General features: G+C 59.9%; 1 protein-coding gene across 1 annotated transcript; it reads right to left on the bottom strand.

Annotated features, from left to right (window-relative positions):
* Positions 1-10,479: 10,479 nt before the first annotated feature.
* Positions 10,480-18,805, bottom strand: PDCD1 (programmed cell death 1). Its single transcript, XM_060301426.1, has 4 exons — positions 18,730-18,805; positions 12,195-12,554; positions 11,673-11,837; positions 10,480-10,754 (listed from the first exon to the last, which is right to left on the bottom strand). The coding sequence occupies exons 1-4, from the start codon at positions 18,803-18,805 to the stop codon at positions 10,480-10,482; spliced, it is 876 nt and encodes a 291-aa protein (XP_060157409.1).

The following is an 18,805-nucleotide window of genomic DNA, read 5'->3' as shown; positions in this document are numbered from 1 at the left end:
TGGGCCTCTGGCCAGGCCTGGCCCCGGGTGCCCAGGAGGAGCGGGGAGGGGAGCAGGGGCGGAGGATGCTGGGAGGTGGCGGGGTGGGGGCGTCTGTGACCCCAGGCCTGTATGGGGCTCCATCCTGGAGAGGCGCCTTTGCTCCTTGGCTTCTCCAAGGAGGTTCGTGAGGGTGAGTGTTTGTGTGGGACCTCATTGAATTTCACAGAAGCTCAGTTGTAACAGTCTCCAAGCAGGGCTGGTCTTTAGGAAGGAGGTGTACAGCCGGAAGGGAGGGTGGCCTGGATGGCCCAGGGTGGACGGGCGGCTGGCCCTGCATGGCCCACCCTGCCCCCTCCCAAGGCCGACAGCAGGGGCTGGGGCGTGTGGCGGTGGGAGCGTGGCACCGGGATCCTTTGCTTAGCCCGCGGTGCTTAGTCGCCTGTACCATTTTCCTCTTTCCTCTTGCTCTGCTGGCTTTTTTCTGGCTTATGAACAAGAAATAAAGGGATCCTGCGTATCTGTCCAGGGCTGTCTCTCCTCAGTTCTTTCCACGTCGAAGCCTGGGGAGGGTCCTCAGTGCTCTAGCCACGTCACTGTGGGGTCTGCCCCCCTTAGCTAGACTCTCCAGTGCTGGGGGCTGCCAGCCATGGGGCAGGGGGACAGGCAAAGCCTTCTCTGCGCGGCAGCCCCAGATGTGCCTGGTCTGCACTGCCGGCCGGCGGGGCCGGTGGGGAGCGCGGTGGCTGCCCCTCCCTGGATGGGTCACCTCCCAGGACCGGCCCTCTGTGCCCTCGTGGAAGCACCTTCTTATTTCCTCTTCTTTGTAACATCTTCTTTCTGGTTATAAAAATAAAATGTGTTCATTGTAGAAAATTTGGGAAATGTATAAAACTATAAAGAAAAAAGTGACCCACACATATCCTTCTGCCCACCACAAATATGATGATCTTTTTGGCATTTCTTTCTGATTCCTTGAAGAAATTCTTTTTAAAAACATATGACTTCATTTTAGCACGTTATCACCCTCCCCAGCAGCTCTGTTGACGGCCCCGGTGCTCCATGATGAGGACCCTGCAGGGCGACCTTCTGGGGCTGGTCAGTCTCCCCAGGTGCTGGTCATGCGGGATGAGCATCTCTGGGGTGTCCCTGGATGGCCCCAGTTTCTATCACCTCCTTAGCCTGGATTCCGGAACAGCATGACATCTTACACGGTCTTCCCCAAGGGTGGGGACGTGCAGGAAGGCTCTGAGCAGTGGAGGCCCAAGGGTCCCCAGGGAACTCAGAACAGCCAGTCCCCTGGGAGCTGGGAGACCACCCCCCGCCTTATTGCTCTCCTTCACTGTCAGCCGTCCCTGCAGGGGTGGCCACCTTTCAGGGGTCACCACTGGGCTCCAGGCACCCCCCCCCCACCTCCAGGCCGCCTCAGTCCCCCGTAAGGACAGCTCTTCTACCTGGGGCTTTTGGGCAGTGGCTTGAGTCCGCTCTTCTGTTTTCAGGTTTAAGCCACAGAAACCAGCAAAGACGGGCAGGTGGGGCTTTCCAGAGGCCCAGAGGTCACAGGTGTGTACGGCAGTGTCCTGTGCTCACTTCCAGACTGGGTGATTATTGTGCCCTGAATTCCACCTGGAACCTCAGATTGTGACCTGTTTGGAAGTAGGGTCTTTGCAGATGTAATTAAGGTTAGGATTGAGAGGAGACCATCCTGGGTTAGGCTGGGTTCTAAGTCAGGCAGGAGTGAGTGTCCTTATAAGAGAAAAGGGCCGTCAGGGAGAAGTCATGTGAAGATGGAACCCGGGACTGGAGGGACGTGCCCACAGGCCCACGGACACCTGGAGCCCCCAGAAGGGAAGAGGCAGGAGGACCCTCCCTGGATCCTGGGGAGGAAGCGCGGCCCTGGGACTCCTTGACGTGGGGCTTCTGGCTCCAGAACTGGGAGGGGACAGACACCTGTTACTCAGGCTGCCCTGTTTGTGGAACTTCGGGAAAGCGCTGCTGGCCCACCTGGGGGAGGGCCAGCGCCAGCCAGGGCAGGTCCCGGCTGTCCGTGTGTGGGGACTGTGACACCGGCTGGAGTCCTGGCGGGCACGGCAGGCAGGCGCCAGCCTCTCACTCCTGCACCTGCATCCTGGGCAGGCTCCTCCCACCACGGGGCTCCCAGCGGGCCGGGGCGAGTCCCCTCCATCGAGCACCCCACGCAGGCCAGCCGTGGAGTGAGGTCTCCGAAGCGAGCAGAGCCGGCCTTCGGTGACTGGGTCCATCCCAGAACTGTGGCTTCCTCGGGGCCCCATCCTGGTTCCTCATGGTCTAGGCCGCGGCTGAGGGCTCTGGGTTAGGGCTTCCCCAGGTGTGACCCACCCCCAGGCAGGGAGGGAGGCTGTGGGGAGAGTCCCTGGGCTCAGGGCAGCTCGGGCCCCCTCCTAAAACCGTCCTCACCCACCCCCGAGGCCTGTCGCCACCTGCACCTGCTCTGGCTGGTCCCCGAGGGCTCAGGGCACCTGGTGCTTGCTGCTGTGGGGGCAGCTGAGCTAGGGAAGGCCCTCCCCGCTCTCCGGGGCTGGAACCAGCTGCTGGCCTGCAGGGGTCAACCTTGCTGGGGCCTGTGGCCCTGGCTTCCCTGGTCCTGGGTGACTGTACCTCGAGCAGTGCCCCACTGTCCAGCCTCCGGGGCCACTGGTCCTCAGGTGCGGCCCAGCCTGACCCACAGGAGCCGCTCCTCTGCCCCCTCCTCCCACTGCCCCACAGGCTGATCTGACCCCCCAGGCCCTCTGGGATGGCCCTGGGCTCTCCCAGCCTCCTCCTTCCTTCCTCGGGTCCAACGTGATGGACCAGCCCCTGGGCATTTCCCCAGCCTCTGCCGTGCGCCTGTGGTGCTTTCCCCAGGCCGGGTCGGGCCTTGCTGGGGGTTCTAACAATAATAATTATTACTATTATTGCACTGCAAACAGTCTAGTGCAGACTGCCCGTTGCGTTGTATCCTCTCCAATGCTGTTCCTTTTGTTTCCTTTCCTTGTTTTACTGGACTGGCAGGACCTCCAAGGAAATGTGAAACAGACGTGATGTCTGGTAGACAGAATACAGGCTCCCGAAGGTGTCGGCGTCCTAACCCCCGGAACCTGTGAGTGTGTGATCTTCGTGAGAAAGGGACCTCGCAGCCGTGATTAAGTTAAGGGTCTTGTGATGGTGGATCGTCCTGGGTTATCTGGGTGGGCTGGCACTTAGAAGGGGGACAGAGGGTCAGAGGGGAGAGCCGGTGTTACGATGCTGGGCTTGAGGATGGGTGAGGGGCCTGGAACCAAGGGATGCAGTGACCCCTGGAATCTGGAAAAGGCAGCGAGCGGATTCTCCCCCGGGGCCTCCAAAAGGAACCGGCCCCGTGGACACCGTGACTTTAGCACAGTGAGACCCGTTTCAGAGCTGAAGGGGGATGAGTTTGTGCTGCTGTCAGCAAGTTAGTTCCAGTGGCCACGGGAGACACCAACAGGCGACACTGGCTGCCTAATCCCGTTCCAGGGTTTCTGGGACCCGCGTTCCTGAACGCTACCGTTCTCACTGGATGCTTCTTACTCTCTTCCGTGTGTTTTCCATCATTTTCTGTCTCTGTGCTTCACTCTTAGACTTTTCTTCCAGCTCACTAATTCTGTCTTTGCTGTGACTGATTGGCTGCAGTCATCGCCTCCCTCCTCTGTCTCTGTCTGTCTCTGTCTGTCTTTATGTCTCTCTGTCTGTCTAGCTTTCCCTCCCTCCCTCCCTCCCCCCATGTCTCTCTGTTTCTGTCTCTGTCTCTGTTTTTCTGTCTGTCTATCTGGCTTTTCCTCCCTCCCTCCCTCCCCCATCTCTCTCTGTCTCTGTCTCTCTGGGTCTCCCTCCCTCCCTCCTCCGCGCTGTCTCTCTCCTCCGTCCCTCTCTCTGCTTCAGTACTGTGCTCCGTTTCTGTGTGTGCGCAGAGGGGAAAGGACAAAATACTTAACAGAAGGTCTCCTGTGTGTCACATGCTTTGTGCACTCCATTCCCTTTAATAAGTCAAAGCCCCTGTGAAGCAGGTATTATGTCCATTTCCCAGATGTGGAAGTTGAGGCTCAGCGGCCTGTGCTGATCCCACAGTTCGGGGTAGAGACCAACTTGCAGTCCATTTGGTGGCTCCCACATTGAGTCTTTTGAATGTTTTCCGCTGTGTGTCATTAAAACAATTTCAGTGGCCACAAGTGCTTGTTTTAATTAGTCAACCCAGAGTCTCGGCCCACCCCATTCTGCCCCTAAATGTGACAGCAGCCTGCTCCCCTCCCACGGTTCATACAAGAGGAAATAAATGGGAACATACATGGACGTGTTTCCCTTTGCACCAGGGTGAAATAGTCGCATGACTGTGGTCCTGCAGCTGACCGCCCGAGTGCAGCAGTGCTTGGCCGGGCCGCATGCCCTGCGGGCGAGGCTCGTCGCTGTGGTCTGGTGTGGCTCACGGCCACTTCCCTCACCCCAGTGCCCCCAGCTGCCAACCTCCGTCCTGGGGTCCATTTCCTGCGGAGTCCAGACAACAACACAGATGTCTTTCAAGACTCACATCCTAGCTCATGCTTTCTTAGTAACTGCACGATGTGTTCTAGAGCATCGACGTACATGGGCCAGCCAACATCTCCTTGCTGGGGACATTCAGATGGCTTCTATTATTATCATTATTATTGCACTGCAACCAAAGCTGCAGTGCACATCTTTTAACATCTGTCTTTACAAACCAAGACCGATTTCTGCGGGATGGATTCTCAACTGTGGGGTGACTGAGCAAGACTCTCTGCAGTGTTTTATTCTAGTCGATAACAGCAGACTATTTTCTTAAAAGGAGCAGTAATTCACAAGCTATCCATACAAGTGAGAAGGCTGTTTTCTTGCACGCTGTTTGCCTTTTTCGTTTTTCCAGTTTGATGGGTGCACAGCGGCCCGTCCTGCCCTCCCCAGGTGACCGTGAGCTTGTGCTTGCATCTGTCCTGGTGTGGACCCACAGGGGAGGGGCGTGGGGGGGCTGGTGGCCGGGGTCCTTCCCGGGCAGTGTCTGTAACAGGGAAGAAGGGAGAGGTTCTGTGCGCTCAGAGCGGCACCGAGAATAAAACCGTGATGAACGTGGGGTGGGGCGGGGCCGTGGTCTTCTTTAGTCTGCAAACCCTGTGCCGTCTCTCAAGAGTGTTTGGAAGGTGGGAAGGAGGGAAGCTGCCCACAGAGCTATTTTTAGATGAGATTAACATTTAAATCTGCAGACTTTGAGTAAAGCACGTTATCCTTTATAACGTGGGGGCCTCCCCCAACCAGTTGAAGGCCTTATGAGAAAAGGCTGAGCTTCCCTGAGGAAGAGGGGATTCTGCCCTTGACAGCTCAGATTCCAGCCGCAGCATCAGCTCGCCTGGCTCTCCAGCCTCTCTGACTTGCCACAGCTGTGGCAATGACCATTCTCTACCCCAGCCCCATTTTCATCTTCCTAAACTGACACTGTCCCCACTGAACACTAACTTCCCAACCCCTCGTCCCCAGCTGTTGGCACCCTCCATTCTACTTTCTGTATGATTTGACTACCTAAGTACCTCATATAAGGGAATCATAGGTGTCCATCCCCTTGTGTCTGGCTTATTTCACTGACCATCATGTCCTTAAGGTTCATTCGCAGTGTAGCATGACTCAGAATTTCCTTCCTTTTTGAGGCTGAATAATATTCTGTCATATGGACGGACCACATTCTGTTTATCCTTCATCAGTTGATGGACGCGGGTTGCTTCCATCTTGTGGCTTCTGTGAATAATGCTGCTATGAATGTGTATGGACAGAATTTTGTAAATTAATTAGTTAATGTTTTAAATGGCTGAATAATAGCATTTGATAGTATATTTTCGGAATTCAGACCGAGATAAAAACAAAAAACAATCATGGATTTTGCCGCCGTGGGTCGGTGGGTCGGTGGGACGCTGGTACACGCGTGCCTGAGGCCCCGCCCCCCGCCCTCAGGCCCCGCCCTCAGGCCATGCCCTTGGGCCAGCCCCATTTTGCCCAAAGGACCAACAGGAGCTGAATCTAGAGGCGCTACGACCCCCACTGGGACCCCTGGCTGGGAGAAGTCAAAACGGCTGGAGGGCTCTTAGATGTGGCTCTGTGCCCACTGGGCAGGCCACCGGGGGCCGGCGCCCCTCGGGGCGGATGTGAGGCTGGGCGCCATCTGCCTGGACGTGTGGGTGCCTTGGCCCGGAGCCTCTTCCCGCCCGAGGGCCCAGCAGCCGAGCGCCTTGTGATGCTCAGATAACGGGGCCCGAGAAGCAGGGCTATGGGGAGGTGACACATCTTTCCCCTAAAGTGGCTCTCAGAGGCGGCCCTGACCTGCGGCAAGCCCATGGCACCCCAAACCGCGGGAGGCAAGGGCTGTGGGGAGCCCCCGCCACCCCTGCCCACCCAAGTCGTGGGCTCAGGAGCCAGGAACACAGGCCACCCCCCAGCGGATGGGGCAGCCCGACCGGGTCGAGGTACAGGACCCCCGGGAAGGGTCCCCTGCACCGCCTTGGTCACTCACAGGGGGGTCCCCACATTCTGAAGTCTCCAAACACTCAGGAACCTCACTCAGACCATAGGGACATCCGTCCACATCAGACCACCAACCCACAAGGGCTGAGAGCCCAGGCGCCGCACAGCAGGCCCACTTCCCTGTTCCCAAGGCTGGGCTCACTTTGAGACCTGAGCTCTGCTGCCAGGAGGCCTTGGCCTTGGCCTTGGCCACAGCGCCCCCCTCCCTTCCCGCAGGCCTTGTGGGACCTCGGACTCCTATGGTGAGGTGTCTGGCCACCCCCACTTCCCCGCACAGCAGCCAGGGACCGGGAGGGCACAGGTGGCCCGAGGGGGTGTTCTGCTGGGCAGAGGGGCTGCCAGGTGGGGCTCGGCTAGGGAGCACCTGGAACCTGGTGGGCTGCCGGGGTCTCAGGCTGGGAGCAGGGAGCCTTGAGACCCGCCCTCCCCCTCTCCCCCTTCCCCGACGCTGTGGCTCCGTGACATGCACAGACGCTGATGCAGAGACTGACCCGCTGGAACGGGTGTGGGCGGGGGGGTGGGCGCGATGCCCCCCCAGGCCGGTGACACACGCGGCTGGGGCAGAGCAGGGGAACGGAAAAAGTGAGAGGCGACAGGCGGCAGGTGGCAGGGGCCGCCTTACGGGAAGGCGGATGCAAAGTGCTGAGTGTCGCTCTCGGTCTCACTTCTTATCTGAGCGCGGCTGCCAGGGCGGCCGGCACTGCCAGCACACCCGAGGCCACTTCCTTCCCTCCCTGATCTTTCATCTTAAAAAAATTTTTCCAGTATCAGTATGAGCTCGTGGTCTTTTAAACTTGCTCAGAGTGTGTGAATCAATTAGATTTTTCATGTTAATTTTGGCAGGTTTGATGCTCAGATTGCCCACTTGTCTCTTGACCGGACCCCAACCTGGTTCCGTGCTCCGGGGCCGAGTGTCTCCATCCCTCCTGCACACACCTGAGGGCTGGCGGCCGCCCAGGAGCCAGTTCACCCAGAGTCCGGGCAGGGCCCCTTCTCCTGCCACCCCGGGGCCTCCCTACCTTCAGCCATCAGGTCCAGCACAGTGAACCCCGCGTGCTTCCCGTTTCTGCTGGTACCCCCGGGAGGTGTTGCACAGGTGGGGCTCAGGAGTGAAGGGCAAATGCTCCACTAAGTGCTAAGCAGCGGCTTCCCAGCATCCTCGCCCAGGGTGTAGTCAAGCTTTCCGAGTTGGCTGGTGAATAGGTGTGGCTGTGATCTGCAGTTTCCTTATTTTGAGTGAAAATAAGCATCCTTTCCCTGTTTAAGGGATACGTGTGCACATAACATGTGGGAGGCATGTGCGTGAACAGTCCGTCATTTCTCTGGCTCGCTTTTCCATTGCAACTCTGCCCTTGCTGTCTCCCCGACTTTAGACCTTTCTATAATTGGAGCGTTACCCTTCTGCGTGATATTGCAAATTCCTTCCCCAGTCTGCTCGTGATGATGTTTTTGATGTGCTACAGGGTTTTCCCCAATTTACACAGCTGAATTTCCCCATCTTCTCTTCCATGGCACCTAGGGTGAGCCGGCATCCCTGTGAAGGTCTGGTAGGTTTTTCTCCTGTGTCTCATAGGGTTGGGATTGATGCAAGCACAGGGTAGGAGGGATGCATCTACCTTACTATACTTTCCAAATAGCCGTGCTGTCCCAGCACCACCTAGGAAGTCTATGGTTCCCCACTCATTGGCTCTCTTCCTGCCTTTTCATGTGCTAACGCCACTGTTTTAATGATCATCAGTATTAGATCTGATAAAGCTGCTCTTCTTTCACTTTCCTTTCCTGGTTTTCTTGGCTGTTACTTGCCTGTTTATTTTTCCAGATGAACTTTACGGTTGCAGAAATGTGGTTTTCACAGGGATCGTATTAAATTTGTAGAATTAGGAAGAACTGACGTCTCGATGGCGTCGAGGCATCCTCCCCAGATCACCAGGCCACGCCGGTACTCTGCTCTCCTGCGGGTTCGTGCTCTTCTCACTGAATCTACGCCTTGAACACAATCTTTTCTGTTGCTGTCATAGGCGGAATATTCGCTATCACTTTTTCTTCTAAGTGGTTACCGTTGGATGTACGGAAGCCATTTATTTCGGGATGTTAATCTTACAGCTGCTCCTGGACTAGGTTTTCCTGTTGCCATAGCAGTTTCCCCACAGAACCTCCTGGGTTTTCCAGGCACAAAAGCCCGCGTCGTCTGCGAAATTCACCAGCAGTGTTCCCTCCAGTGTCCCAGACCCGGTGACTCTCCCTCTGCCTGGGTCAGTCTCCAGGATGGCAGGCACAGGGTGTGAGCTCGAGGGCTGAGGAGCTGGTGGGGGCTGCTGTGCTCCGGGCACCTGCGGGTTTGGACGAGGCTCACTGCGGGGGCGGGGGGGGCAAGGTTGGGGGTGTCTGTCACGGTAGTCAGGGACAAGAGCCGATGACCTGTGTGGTGGCAGTGCATCCCCTCCCTGGGGGACTGAACCATCATCCAGTTTGTAGAGGGGAAGGGACTGGGTTTCCCCACAGATGCCAGCCCCCCCAGCAGCCTGGCACCTGCTCACTCATAGCCTGCGGCAGCCCACTCGCTCGCCTGCCCACTCCATCCCCCCGCCGGCCTGGTGTGGGGACACGTGGGGCTGGGGCAGGACATTCAGGCACAGCTGCTCAGTTGGGGACGTCCTGTGCCAGGTTCGGGGGCAGGGGGTTACGGGACCCAGGGACGTGGAGCCTGGAGAGGGCTTCTGGGGGGCGGTGCCCGGTGGCCCCCTGAAGACGGAGGGGTTTCAGGCTGTGGGCGTGAGTGTGGTGGGGACGGAGAGGAGGGGCCTTGAAGGGCCAGTGTGTTTCTGGGATAGTGAGGGCCAGGCCGGGCAGGCTGGCGCATCCTACTTCTTCAGGCCGGTGTCCAATGAGTGAGCAGGAAAACTCGGCGCCATTTTTTTTTTTTTTTTTTTGCGGTACGTGGGCCTCTCGCTGTTGTGGCCTCTCCCGCCGCGGAGCACAGGCTCCGGACGCGCAGGCTCAGCGGCCATGGCTCACGGGCCCAGCCGCTCCGCGGCATGTGGGATCTTCCCGGACTGGGGGCACGAACCTGTGTCCCCTGCATTGGCAGGCGGACTCTCAACCACTGCGCCACCAGGGAATCCCTCGGCGCCTTTCTTAGAGCTTTCATCACTCTTTAATTACAGTGTAACAGAGCAAGGAAGTGTGCGTGAACCCCTAGAAGGGACACGTGCCTCAGAGTCCTCCACACCCAGCTGCCCCGGACGTTGTGTGCAGGCCACAGGGAGTGGCGGCTCCGTCGGAGGGGTCCCTGCCGAGGGGGCCCCGCACCTGCCCCAGTGCCCTGGAGGGGGCCCGGCGGAGGCCCCTTTAAGTAGCACTGTGAATGGGTGCCAAGGAGAAGTGGGGATACACGGGGGACACCAGGGCCCCCAGGATGGCCTCGGCGGCGTGACTCCAGCTCCGCCAGCTCCCTTCATTGCCTGTTTCCTGGGCTGCATGACGGGCCTGGGCACGCGTGAGGGTGGTGGGGCCCCACCGCCGCCAGGAGCTCTCTTCCAGGCCTGGGGGAACACGAGGCCCCAGGGGAGCCCTGACCTTGTGCATTTCCCCGTGCGCCCCACGAGGGATCTGTGCTGGACCTACCAGGCCTGCTCCAAGGCGGAGTCTCCAACCAGGACCCGCGGGCCCCTATGTCCAGGCACCAGGCCCTCCTGGGAGGCAGCTGGCGTGTGTAGGAGGGAGGCTCTGGCCAGCTCAGCCTGAGACTGGGTCTGGAGTCCGGGGTGAGGCTCCTTCCCCCGCCCACGGAGCCGGGCAGGGCTGGCAGGTGCTGGCAGGGGTGGGCGTGGTCACCCTTGGACAGGCTCACCTCCTGGGCTGCCCTACCACTCTGTGCTCTTCCAGGGAAGGTGCCCCCCTGGCTCTTGGAGGGTCTGAAGGACTCGGGCCAGCCGAGGAAGCCGGTCAGAGGGGCCAGGAGCAGTGTCCGTCCTCAGTCCTCAGTGGCCGGGGCCCCTGCGGGCTGTCTGCGGAAGCCCTGCGGCTTGGGGAGCCCGGCCTGCCCGGGAAGACAATGGTGGCGTACTCGGTCTGCTCCGGGACACAGGGGGCCGGGGGCTCCGGGGTCTTCTCTCGCCACTGGAAGTCCAGCTCCCCGTAGTCCACGGTGCACGCAGGCCCGGTGGAGGAGCCCTCCTTCTTGGGGAGAGAAGAAGGGACGGGTCGTCGGTCTCCGAGGGGCTGACACACACACACACACACACACACTCTCTCTCTCTCTCTCTCTCTCTCTCTCTCTCTCGCTCTCTCTCTCTCTCGCTCTCTCTCACTCTCTCTCTCTCCCCCCCCCCCCTCTTAAACGCGCGCGCACAGCAGGGCAGGGCTGGCCACCCAACCTCGGACACGCAGCGGTGGCCCGCGAGGGGCGTGGCTGCTCTGAGGCCGGCCCCCCCCCCGGAAGTGCGGCCGCGGCAACGGCACCGCCAAGGGAAGGACGCTCACCGGAGGCTGGTCTTCGCTCCTGCGCGCGCAGCCCTCTGCAGAGAAGCACACGAGTCAGGGAGCCCCGAGGCCCTGCTGTCGTGGCGGGGGTCTCAGGGGTCCCTGGGAAGGGACCTGGGTTGTCTGGTCCCCAGGGCCCGCCTGGCTTCCAGGCCTCACGTGCGGCCCAGCCCAGTGCGCAGCGCCCGCTCGGCTGGCGCAGCACACACAGCGGGCGCATCATCAGTGATCCCTGCACGTTCTCAAAAATATTTAAAGGCGGAAAGAGCGATTCCCTGGAGAGATGACCTCCCACAGGGGCTTTGCTCTCAGCTGGGCTGCACCCCTACCCCACTCAAGGGGTGGGGTGTCCTCAGCGGTCTCCAGGCCTGCGGTGGCTGTGGCTTTCACCTTGGGCGCCCAGCGGTTAGAAGAGCTTTCAGTGTCCTGCAGCCTAAGGTGCAGCCTGAGGTGACTCAGCCTTGCGGGGGGGCTGCCCTCCCCACTCCCCTCCCTCACACCCCTCCTGAGAGCAGGCACAGGGGTTGTGAGGGGACCACAGACCCTGGGAAGCCCAGCCTGGCCCCTCCCTGTGGGGGGACATGGAGGGGGTAGGAGCAGGGGAGGGGTGAAGGGAGGGAGACTGTGGGCTGCGCCTGTGGGGACTGGCGCGGCCTTACCCCGAGTGGCCCAGAGGAAGACAGCTGCCAGGACCCAGGTCAGCAGCACCAGCAGCAGAGCTCCCAGCAGGACGCTTGTGACACGGGCGACCAGGCCCTGTAACTGGCCTTCGGTCCTGGGTGGGGGGCTGGGGCGCTCTGTGGGCAGCTCCAGGACTCCCTCTGCAGGGGCAACAGGACAGGAGTCAGAGCCGGGGGACCCAGGGCCCTGCCCTCTGCGAGTCCTAGACCTGCGCTGACCAGTCTCGCCCCGGCCTGCACCCCGGCACAGCTTCCGAGCACGAGCTCATCCTGAGAGGCGCCTGCCACCGGCCTCTTCCTCGAGGACAAGTGGGTCTGGGGGTGCTTCCAGGCATGCAGAGCCAGGGCCGTGGGTCGCTGTGGTCCTGGGTGTGGGACAGAGCCCTGGAATGGAGCCTGGCAACCCCTGCCCACGATGCCCCATGGCTGAGGCTGCTCCTGCTGGCTGCCCAGACCCCGCCCTGCTCACCCATGCCCTCGGGTCGCCGACGCCCTCACCTGTCACCGTGAGCTCCGCAGGCCGGCTCTCGTTGATCTGCGTCTTGGGGGGCAGGTAGATGGCCCCACAGAAGTAGACGCCGCTGTCATTGCGCTGGGCGGCCATGATGCTCATGTGGAAGTGTCGCCCGCCGGGCAGCGGCGTGACGTGGAAGCGCCGGTCCCGGCCAGGCTGGCTGCGGTCCTCGGGGAAGGCGGCCAGCTTGTCTGTCTGGTTGCTGGGGCTCATGCGGTACCAGTTGAGGACGAAGTGCTCGGGCTTGCTGGAGAAGCTGCAGGTGAAGGTGGCGTTCGCCCCCTCGGGCACAGTGAGCCGGGCCGGGGAGAAGGTGAGGGGGCTCCAGGGCCTGCTGGGGGCATCTGAGGGGTGGAGAAAGGAGCAGTGGGCGGGTGTGCGGAAGGGGTATGGAGCCCGCCCACCAGACCCTCCCCGCCCACTCTCCCATGGCCTGTCGATGGGAAGGTTGTGCAGTGCTTCTGGGGACGGGTGCTCGCCTCTCACGGGCCGCTCCGGGGTGCGACTTTGTCCTTTGACTCTACTGAGACCTGGGGCCAGGCTGCGATCTGGCTCTGACCTCCAGGCCCTCGCTTTTCCCCCTCCGCAGTGGTGGTTTAAGGGCCTTCACCCTCTCCCTCCTTGAGTCCCAGTTGCCAGTCCCCGCAGGCCTGACCCCCACGCTCCCTGCGCTGGGGGAGGGGGAGGGTAACTGGGAGGCCGGGCTGGGCTGGTGGGGGCGTCCCACGGAGAACCCAGCCCCGGCAGGCTCCAGCTCAGAACCAGCTCAGAGCTGGGAGCGCCCCCTCCACTCCCCCCGTGGGCACTGCTGACTGGGCGTGCCACGACTGCGGACTGGTGCCCAGAGGCCAGCGCGACGAGCCTGGGCTCTGTCTGCAGGCCCCACCTGGGGATGCCCCGCCACATGCAGGGGCCCGCCTCGCCGACACACACACGCAGCTCACGTTGGCACGCGCACGCACGGGTGTGCACGCCCTCACACCCAGCTCGCTGGCTGGGGGGTTGGGGGTGGGGCAGCCCCTCCCAGGAGATGCCCAGCCGCACCCCACACAGAGTCCAGGCTGACGTGATGGCCCAGGTCGCAGGGAGGGGCCCCGGTTGGGACCCACATGTGGCCAAACCCACACCCGGTGCTTTAGCCCCCTGCGGACGGCTCATGCTGGGAGCTTGCGCAGTGGCCCCTGATTTGCACACAGTGGCAGGCCTGAGGCTGCCCCCCAAGACCCAGCCCCCCTCAGCCCCCTGCCCGCTCCTCCAGGGAGGGGGACACCCCCAGCCCCTGTGGAGGGGCAGCTCTGTGCAGGGCTGGCGGTTGTCTTCGCATCTCTGTGGAGGCCCGTCCCACTGGCAAGGAGGGGCGGGGGCAGCGGGGAGGCCGGGGCGGCCTGAGGGCGGCCAGGCCTCCCCTCTCAGCCAGGCCCACTGCCCCGCGGGGCCCGCATCTGCTCCCCTGCCACCGCCCTGCCGCCGCTTCGGTACCTGCTGGACACAGATTTGGTCAAAGTCGCGCGGTGGTGATGGTGCACCGGATCCGAGAGTCCTGCTCTGCACAAGGCCCTTGCGCGCCCCCCACCCCAGGGCTCCCACCCGCAGCGAGCCCGCATCTGGGTCCGGAGACCCAGGGCGCCTCACAGGTACCCCAGGAGCCGCTGTTCTGGGTGGTGCCCCCAGACTGTGCTCCCAGCCGTCCTGTGTCCACGCCAAGCCCCCTCTCCCACCTGCCAAGGCCTCGAGTGAGCCTCCTGGGGAGCCTCCCTTCCTGCACAGGCCCCTCCATCAGGGCCCCCGTGAGCGCCCGTGGGGACCTTTGCTGACGAGCCCTGCATGGACAGGGGCCCAGCTCGTCTTCAGTGCAGGCCCTCACCACCACCCCCATTCGCCAGCCTGAACTGGTGGCCATTTGAGTCTCTTGTCTACCTGCTTGCTCTCTGTGGGGCTCTCACAGAATCTGGACCTGAGTAGCTGGGACCCTGGGCTACGTAGGTCCCTGGCCTGGTTCTCTGCATGGCTTCCCTGCTGCCCCTCAGACCCCTACCCCAGCACAGCCCTACCTGGATGCCTGTCCCCGCCCCGCCCCCCCTGGACCCTCACAGTGTGGGCAGAGGCAGGGGCTGGATGCAGCTGCTGGGGGGCCGGCCTGGGACACAGGTCAAGGGCAGTGTCCGTGGGGTAGTGTGGGAGGGGACAGCCCATCACCCGGGGCCGCTCGGGACCCAACACTGACCAGGAAGCACCCGCCTCCCCAAAGGCACAGGGTGCCTGGCTGTCAGGGGCTCCCGGCGGCCCGGCCAGCGTGCAGGGCCACAGGGGGGACCCTCACGGGGCGCTCAGAGGCCCCCCAGATGGAGAAAGATGGTTCCCTGGAACGAGAGCCCAGAAGCATCACGGGAAGCAGAGCAGAGGGAGTGTGGGGCCGGAGACCTCAGGGCTGAGATGGCGCTGGGAACAGGCGGGAGAGCCAGATGGGGCCTGGGCTCCTGTGTGACCCCCACCCCTCTACATCAGCCTTGGCCTGGGATGCTAACAGAGCTTCTTCCCGAGTCCTGGGGTCCCCTTTATCCCTGCAGGATGAATGTCTGTGAATCTTTTCTTATGTTGTTTGAGTAATTGAAAATTTAAATGTTGTCTATTTATGTAATAATGGAATGTCAGTGAGGGGTCTCCAGGCTTGTTTTTCTGTTTGGGGATTGGGTTGAGGAGAGAGCCGCTGAGCCTCAGCAGGGTCAGGAGGGAGAGACCCTGGGGGGTGCCTGGGTGTGGGGCACACTGTGAGCACCAAGGTGGCACCAGCCCGGCTCCCGTGGAGGGAGGCCTGGCACGGGCTCAGGGCGGCCTTAGAGACCACATTTCACAGCTACCATCTAACACCTGATTTAGGCAACACCCACCAGTGGGTGCTGAAAGCATTGCCCAGCGGACTGCTGGGTCCCTACCTCAGGTCTCTGATTCATCCCGAAGGGAGAAGAGCACCTTCCCCCCCCCGCCCACCGTGCTTTGCAGTGGACCCAGAGGGAGCAACCCCGTATGACGGGTCTCCGATGGGTGCCCCAAGAAGGACCATCATGTCTGTGACCTCCCAGGTGGCAGGTGCTTGCACACCTGGCCTGGCTCCTTCAGGAATGCCAGCAGCGGCAACAAAAGCAGAAACAGACAGGTGGGGCTACGTCAAGCTAAAAAGCTTCTGCACAGCAAAGGACACCATCAAAAAATGAAAAGGCAGCATAGTGAATGGGAGAAAATACTTGCAAATCATATATCTGATAAGGGGTTGATATCCAAAGTATATAAAAAACTCTTACAACTTAATAGCAAAAAAACAAACAATCTGATTAAAAAGTGGGCAGAGGACCTGAAGAGACATTTTTCCAAAGAAGACATGCTGATGGCCAACAGACACATGAAAAGAGAGATGCTCAACGTCACTGATCATCAGGGAAATGCAAGTAAAAACCACAATGAGGTATCACCTCACGCCCGTCGGAATGGCCTCGTCAAGAAGTCTAGAGATAAAAAAAAAAAAAAAAAAGTCTAGAGATAACAAGTAGTGAAGAAGACATGGAGAAAAGGGAATGGAAACTGGCACAGATGCTGTTGGAACAGTACGGAGGTTCCTTAAAAACTAAACACAGAACTACCATGTGATCCAGCAATTTCACTTCTTAGTATTGTCTGAAGAAAATGAAAACATTAATTTAAAAGATATATACACCCCAATGTTCACTGCAGCACTATTTACAATTGCCGAGATACAGAAGCGACCTCAGTGCCCATCGACAGAGGAATGGATAAAGAAGATGTGGTATATATACAATGGAATACTACTCAGCCATAAAAGAGAATGAAATCTTGCCACTTGAGACAGCTTGGATGGACCTAGAGAATATTTATCTTTCTCTGCCTGAAGTAAGTCAGGCAGAGAAAGACAAATACTGTATGATTTCACTTATATGTGGAATCTAAAAAAAACCCAAAAAAACAAAACGAGACAAAAACTGAGCTCATGGATATAGAGAACAGATCGGCAGTTTCCAGAGGTAGGGGCTGGGGACATGGGTGAAGGTGGCCAAAAGGTACAAACTTCCAGGCATAAAATAAATAAGTCCTTGGGGTGTGATGTGCGGCATGGTGACTAGAGTTAATAATTCTGTGTTGCGTATTTGAAAGTAGCTAGGAAAGTGGATCTTGGTAGTTCTTTTCACAAGAAAAAAATCTGGTGACTGTATATGGTGATGATATTAGCTGGGCCTACTGAGGTGATCATTTTGGCATATATACAAATACAAATACACTGTATGCCTGAAACTAATATAATGCTATGCCGATTACACCTCAAAAACTCCTAAGGATTTCCATATCTAAAATAAAATTGAGATTCGATTAAAAACAAACAAACAAACAAAAATGCCTGCTGTAGGTCAGAGGAGGCTGAGGACAGTGGCGTCCGGCTGAAGCTGAGGGTCTGGACTCGGCTCCGTCAGGGAAAGAGCCCAGCCAGACGGCAGGCTCGGGACGCAAGGGCATCTGATCTATGGGACTGCGTCAGCCACCATCCCGGGCGTTAGGAGAGTCTGTGACTAACGCTCAGGTGACCAGCAGTGCACGGATGGAGAGGGCTGTGGGCTGCGCCGGCCCCCAAATACCCGCGTTCAGCAGCACCCTGGAATGTGACCTTATTGGGAACAGGGTCTTTGCTGATGTGATCCGTTGAGATGAGGTGTGGGGTTGGCGGCCCCTAACCCGACACGACCGTGTCCTTACTGGGGAAAAGGGGATGCGTGGACAGCTCCACACACGGGAGGACGCCGTGTGACACAGAGCAGAGCTGGGGTGACGTGTCCACAGGCCGAGGGACACCAAGCATCGTCACCACCGCCTGCAGCTGGGAGAGGCCTGGAACCACGTCTTACTCGCAGCCTGGGGAGGAAGGGACCCCGTGACACCGAGGTCCGACTTCCAGCCTCCAGAACCGCCGGCCCATAAGCTTCTGTGGTTCCAGCCGCCCGCCTGGTGTGGGAGTTTGCTACGGCAGCCCCAGCAAACTAACACAGAAAGCCAGGGTTACCAAATTGAAGACTCTGGGTGAGGGTGTTCACTGCTGTGTTTCGGTAACTTTTCTGTATCTTTCAAATATTTTTCAAGTTTGTACGTTGAAAAAAATAACACATATCTGACTTAAAAAAATGTGTCATAGGCCGGGCCAGACAGTTCTTATAAGATCGAATTCTCATGACGCTATAAAGCAGGCATTATTATCAGCAAACTGCAGGTGGGAAAACCGCAGCTCAGAGAGGTTAAGGGACCTGCCTTGAGGGCACAAAGCTCACCAGTGTCGGCTTCAGCTGGAACTCAAGGCCGGCCCCTTTCACGTTTTGATTTTCCCCTGCTTTGGGAAGGGGCCCTGGTGGGGAGTGGGTGGCGAGGGCAAGTCACAGCGCCTCCCGAACCCCCGGGCCTTGGTTCCTCCTCCCGGGATGACACGCACCCTGTCTCCACCCACACCCCGTCTCCACCGCATGCCGTGCCTGGGCTCCGCAAGCCTCCGCACAGGGCACCTTTTGGCCACAGGCTCTTGGACCACTGACTGCAGCCGTGAGTTTCCTCCGTCCATCCTGAGAGCGAGGCCAGGTGTGGGGAAAAAGCAGGGCGACCTGGGCGCTGAGCAGGTGCTGAGCAGGCCCGGCTAGGCAGAGACAACTGAGGGCCTCTGGGCACAGAATCCAAGACTGGCAGCCAGTGGGGATCAGGCAGCCTCACCTCGGCTTGGCCCTTCTAGGGCCCTTGACCCCTGAGCCCAGCGAGGTCTAGAGGACAGGCCCTAGGTCTGGCTGGGGAACCCTTCCCATCAGGGCAGCACCGGGCGCAGTGGCTGAGGGCAGGGCAGCCAGGAGGGGCCTCTCCCTGAGCACCGCTTTGGCCATGGGCCTGCAGGGCCTGCCTAGGGGACAGCCCGTACTGAGGGGCTTGGGGCCGGGACCCGCTCCAGAACCTGCTGTGGACGCTCCCGGATGTGCCCGGGCACTGTGCTCCAGGGCAGCTCGTCCAGAGGCCCAGGTGGGGCTCATCCCAGGCCCACGATGGGATGGGTCTTTACTGGAACTGTTGCACTTTTGACATAATTGGAGAAACATCTCCAGGCCACCCAGCCTGTGCCCTCATGGAACCAGTCAGTCCCTTCCCCCCAGGAAAACACAAGTGGGGCCGAGGTCTGGGGCTCTGGCCGCCCAGCCCTTTCATCCTACGGAGAGGGCCATGAGCTTGCCCGTCCCTCGGGACTCCCAGGAAGAGCTGGGATACTCCTGCCTGCTCACAAGCAAGGAAGGGACTCACCACCAGGTGAGGGGAGTGGGTTAGGAGCCAGAGCCCAGAGAGGGCCCTTCACCTGCCCAAAGCCACACAGCGCCCTGCCAGGGGCCGTGCTGGGCCTCAGGGGCCTGGTTCCCCCCACACCCCCGCCAGAGACTGAGAACCGGAGGTCTTTGCCCAGCCTGACCCCCCGCCACCCAGCCCCGACCCACATACCTAGGAGCCATCCTGGCTGCCAGCCCAGCTGCAGCACGGCCCAGACGAGTGGCCACAGTGCCCGCGGGGTCCCCAT

Source organism: Globicephala melas, chromosome 7 (assembly GCF_963455315.2).
Source record: "Globicephala melas chromosome 7, mGloMel1.2, whole genome shotgun sequence".
Classification (NCBI taxonomy): domain Eukaryota; kingdom Metazoa; phylum Chordata; class Mammalia; order Artiodactyla; family Delphinidae; genus Globicephala; species Globicephala melas.
The sequence above is the reverse complement of the archived record's forward strand: the minus strand, read 5'-3'. Positions and strand labels throughout refer to the sequence as shown.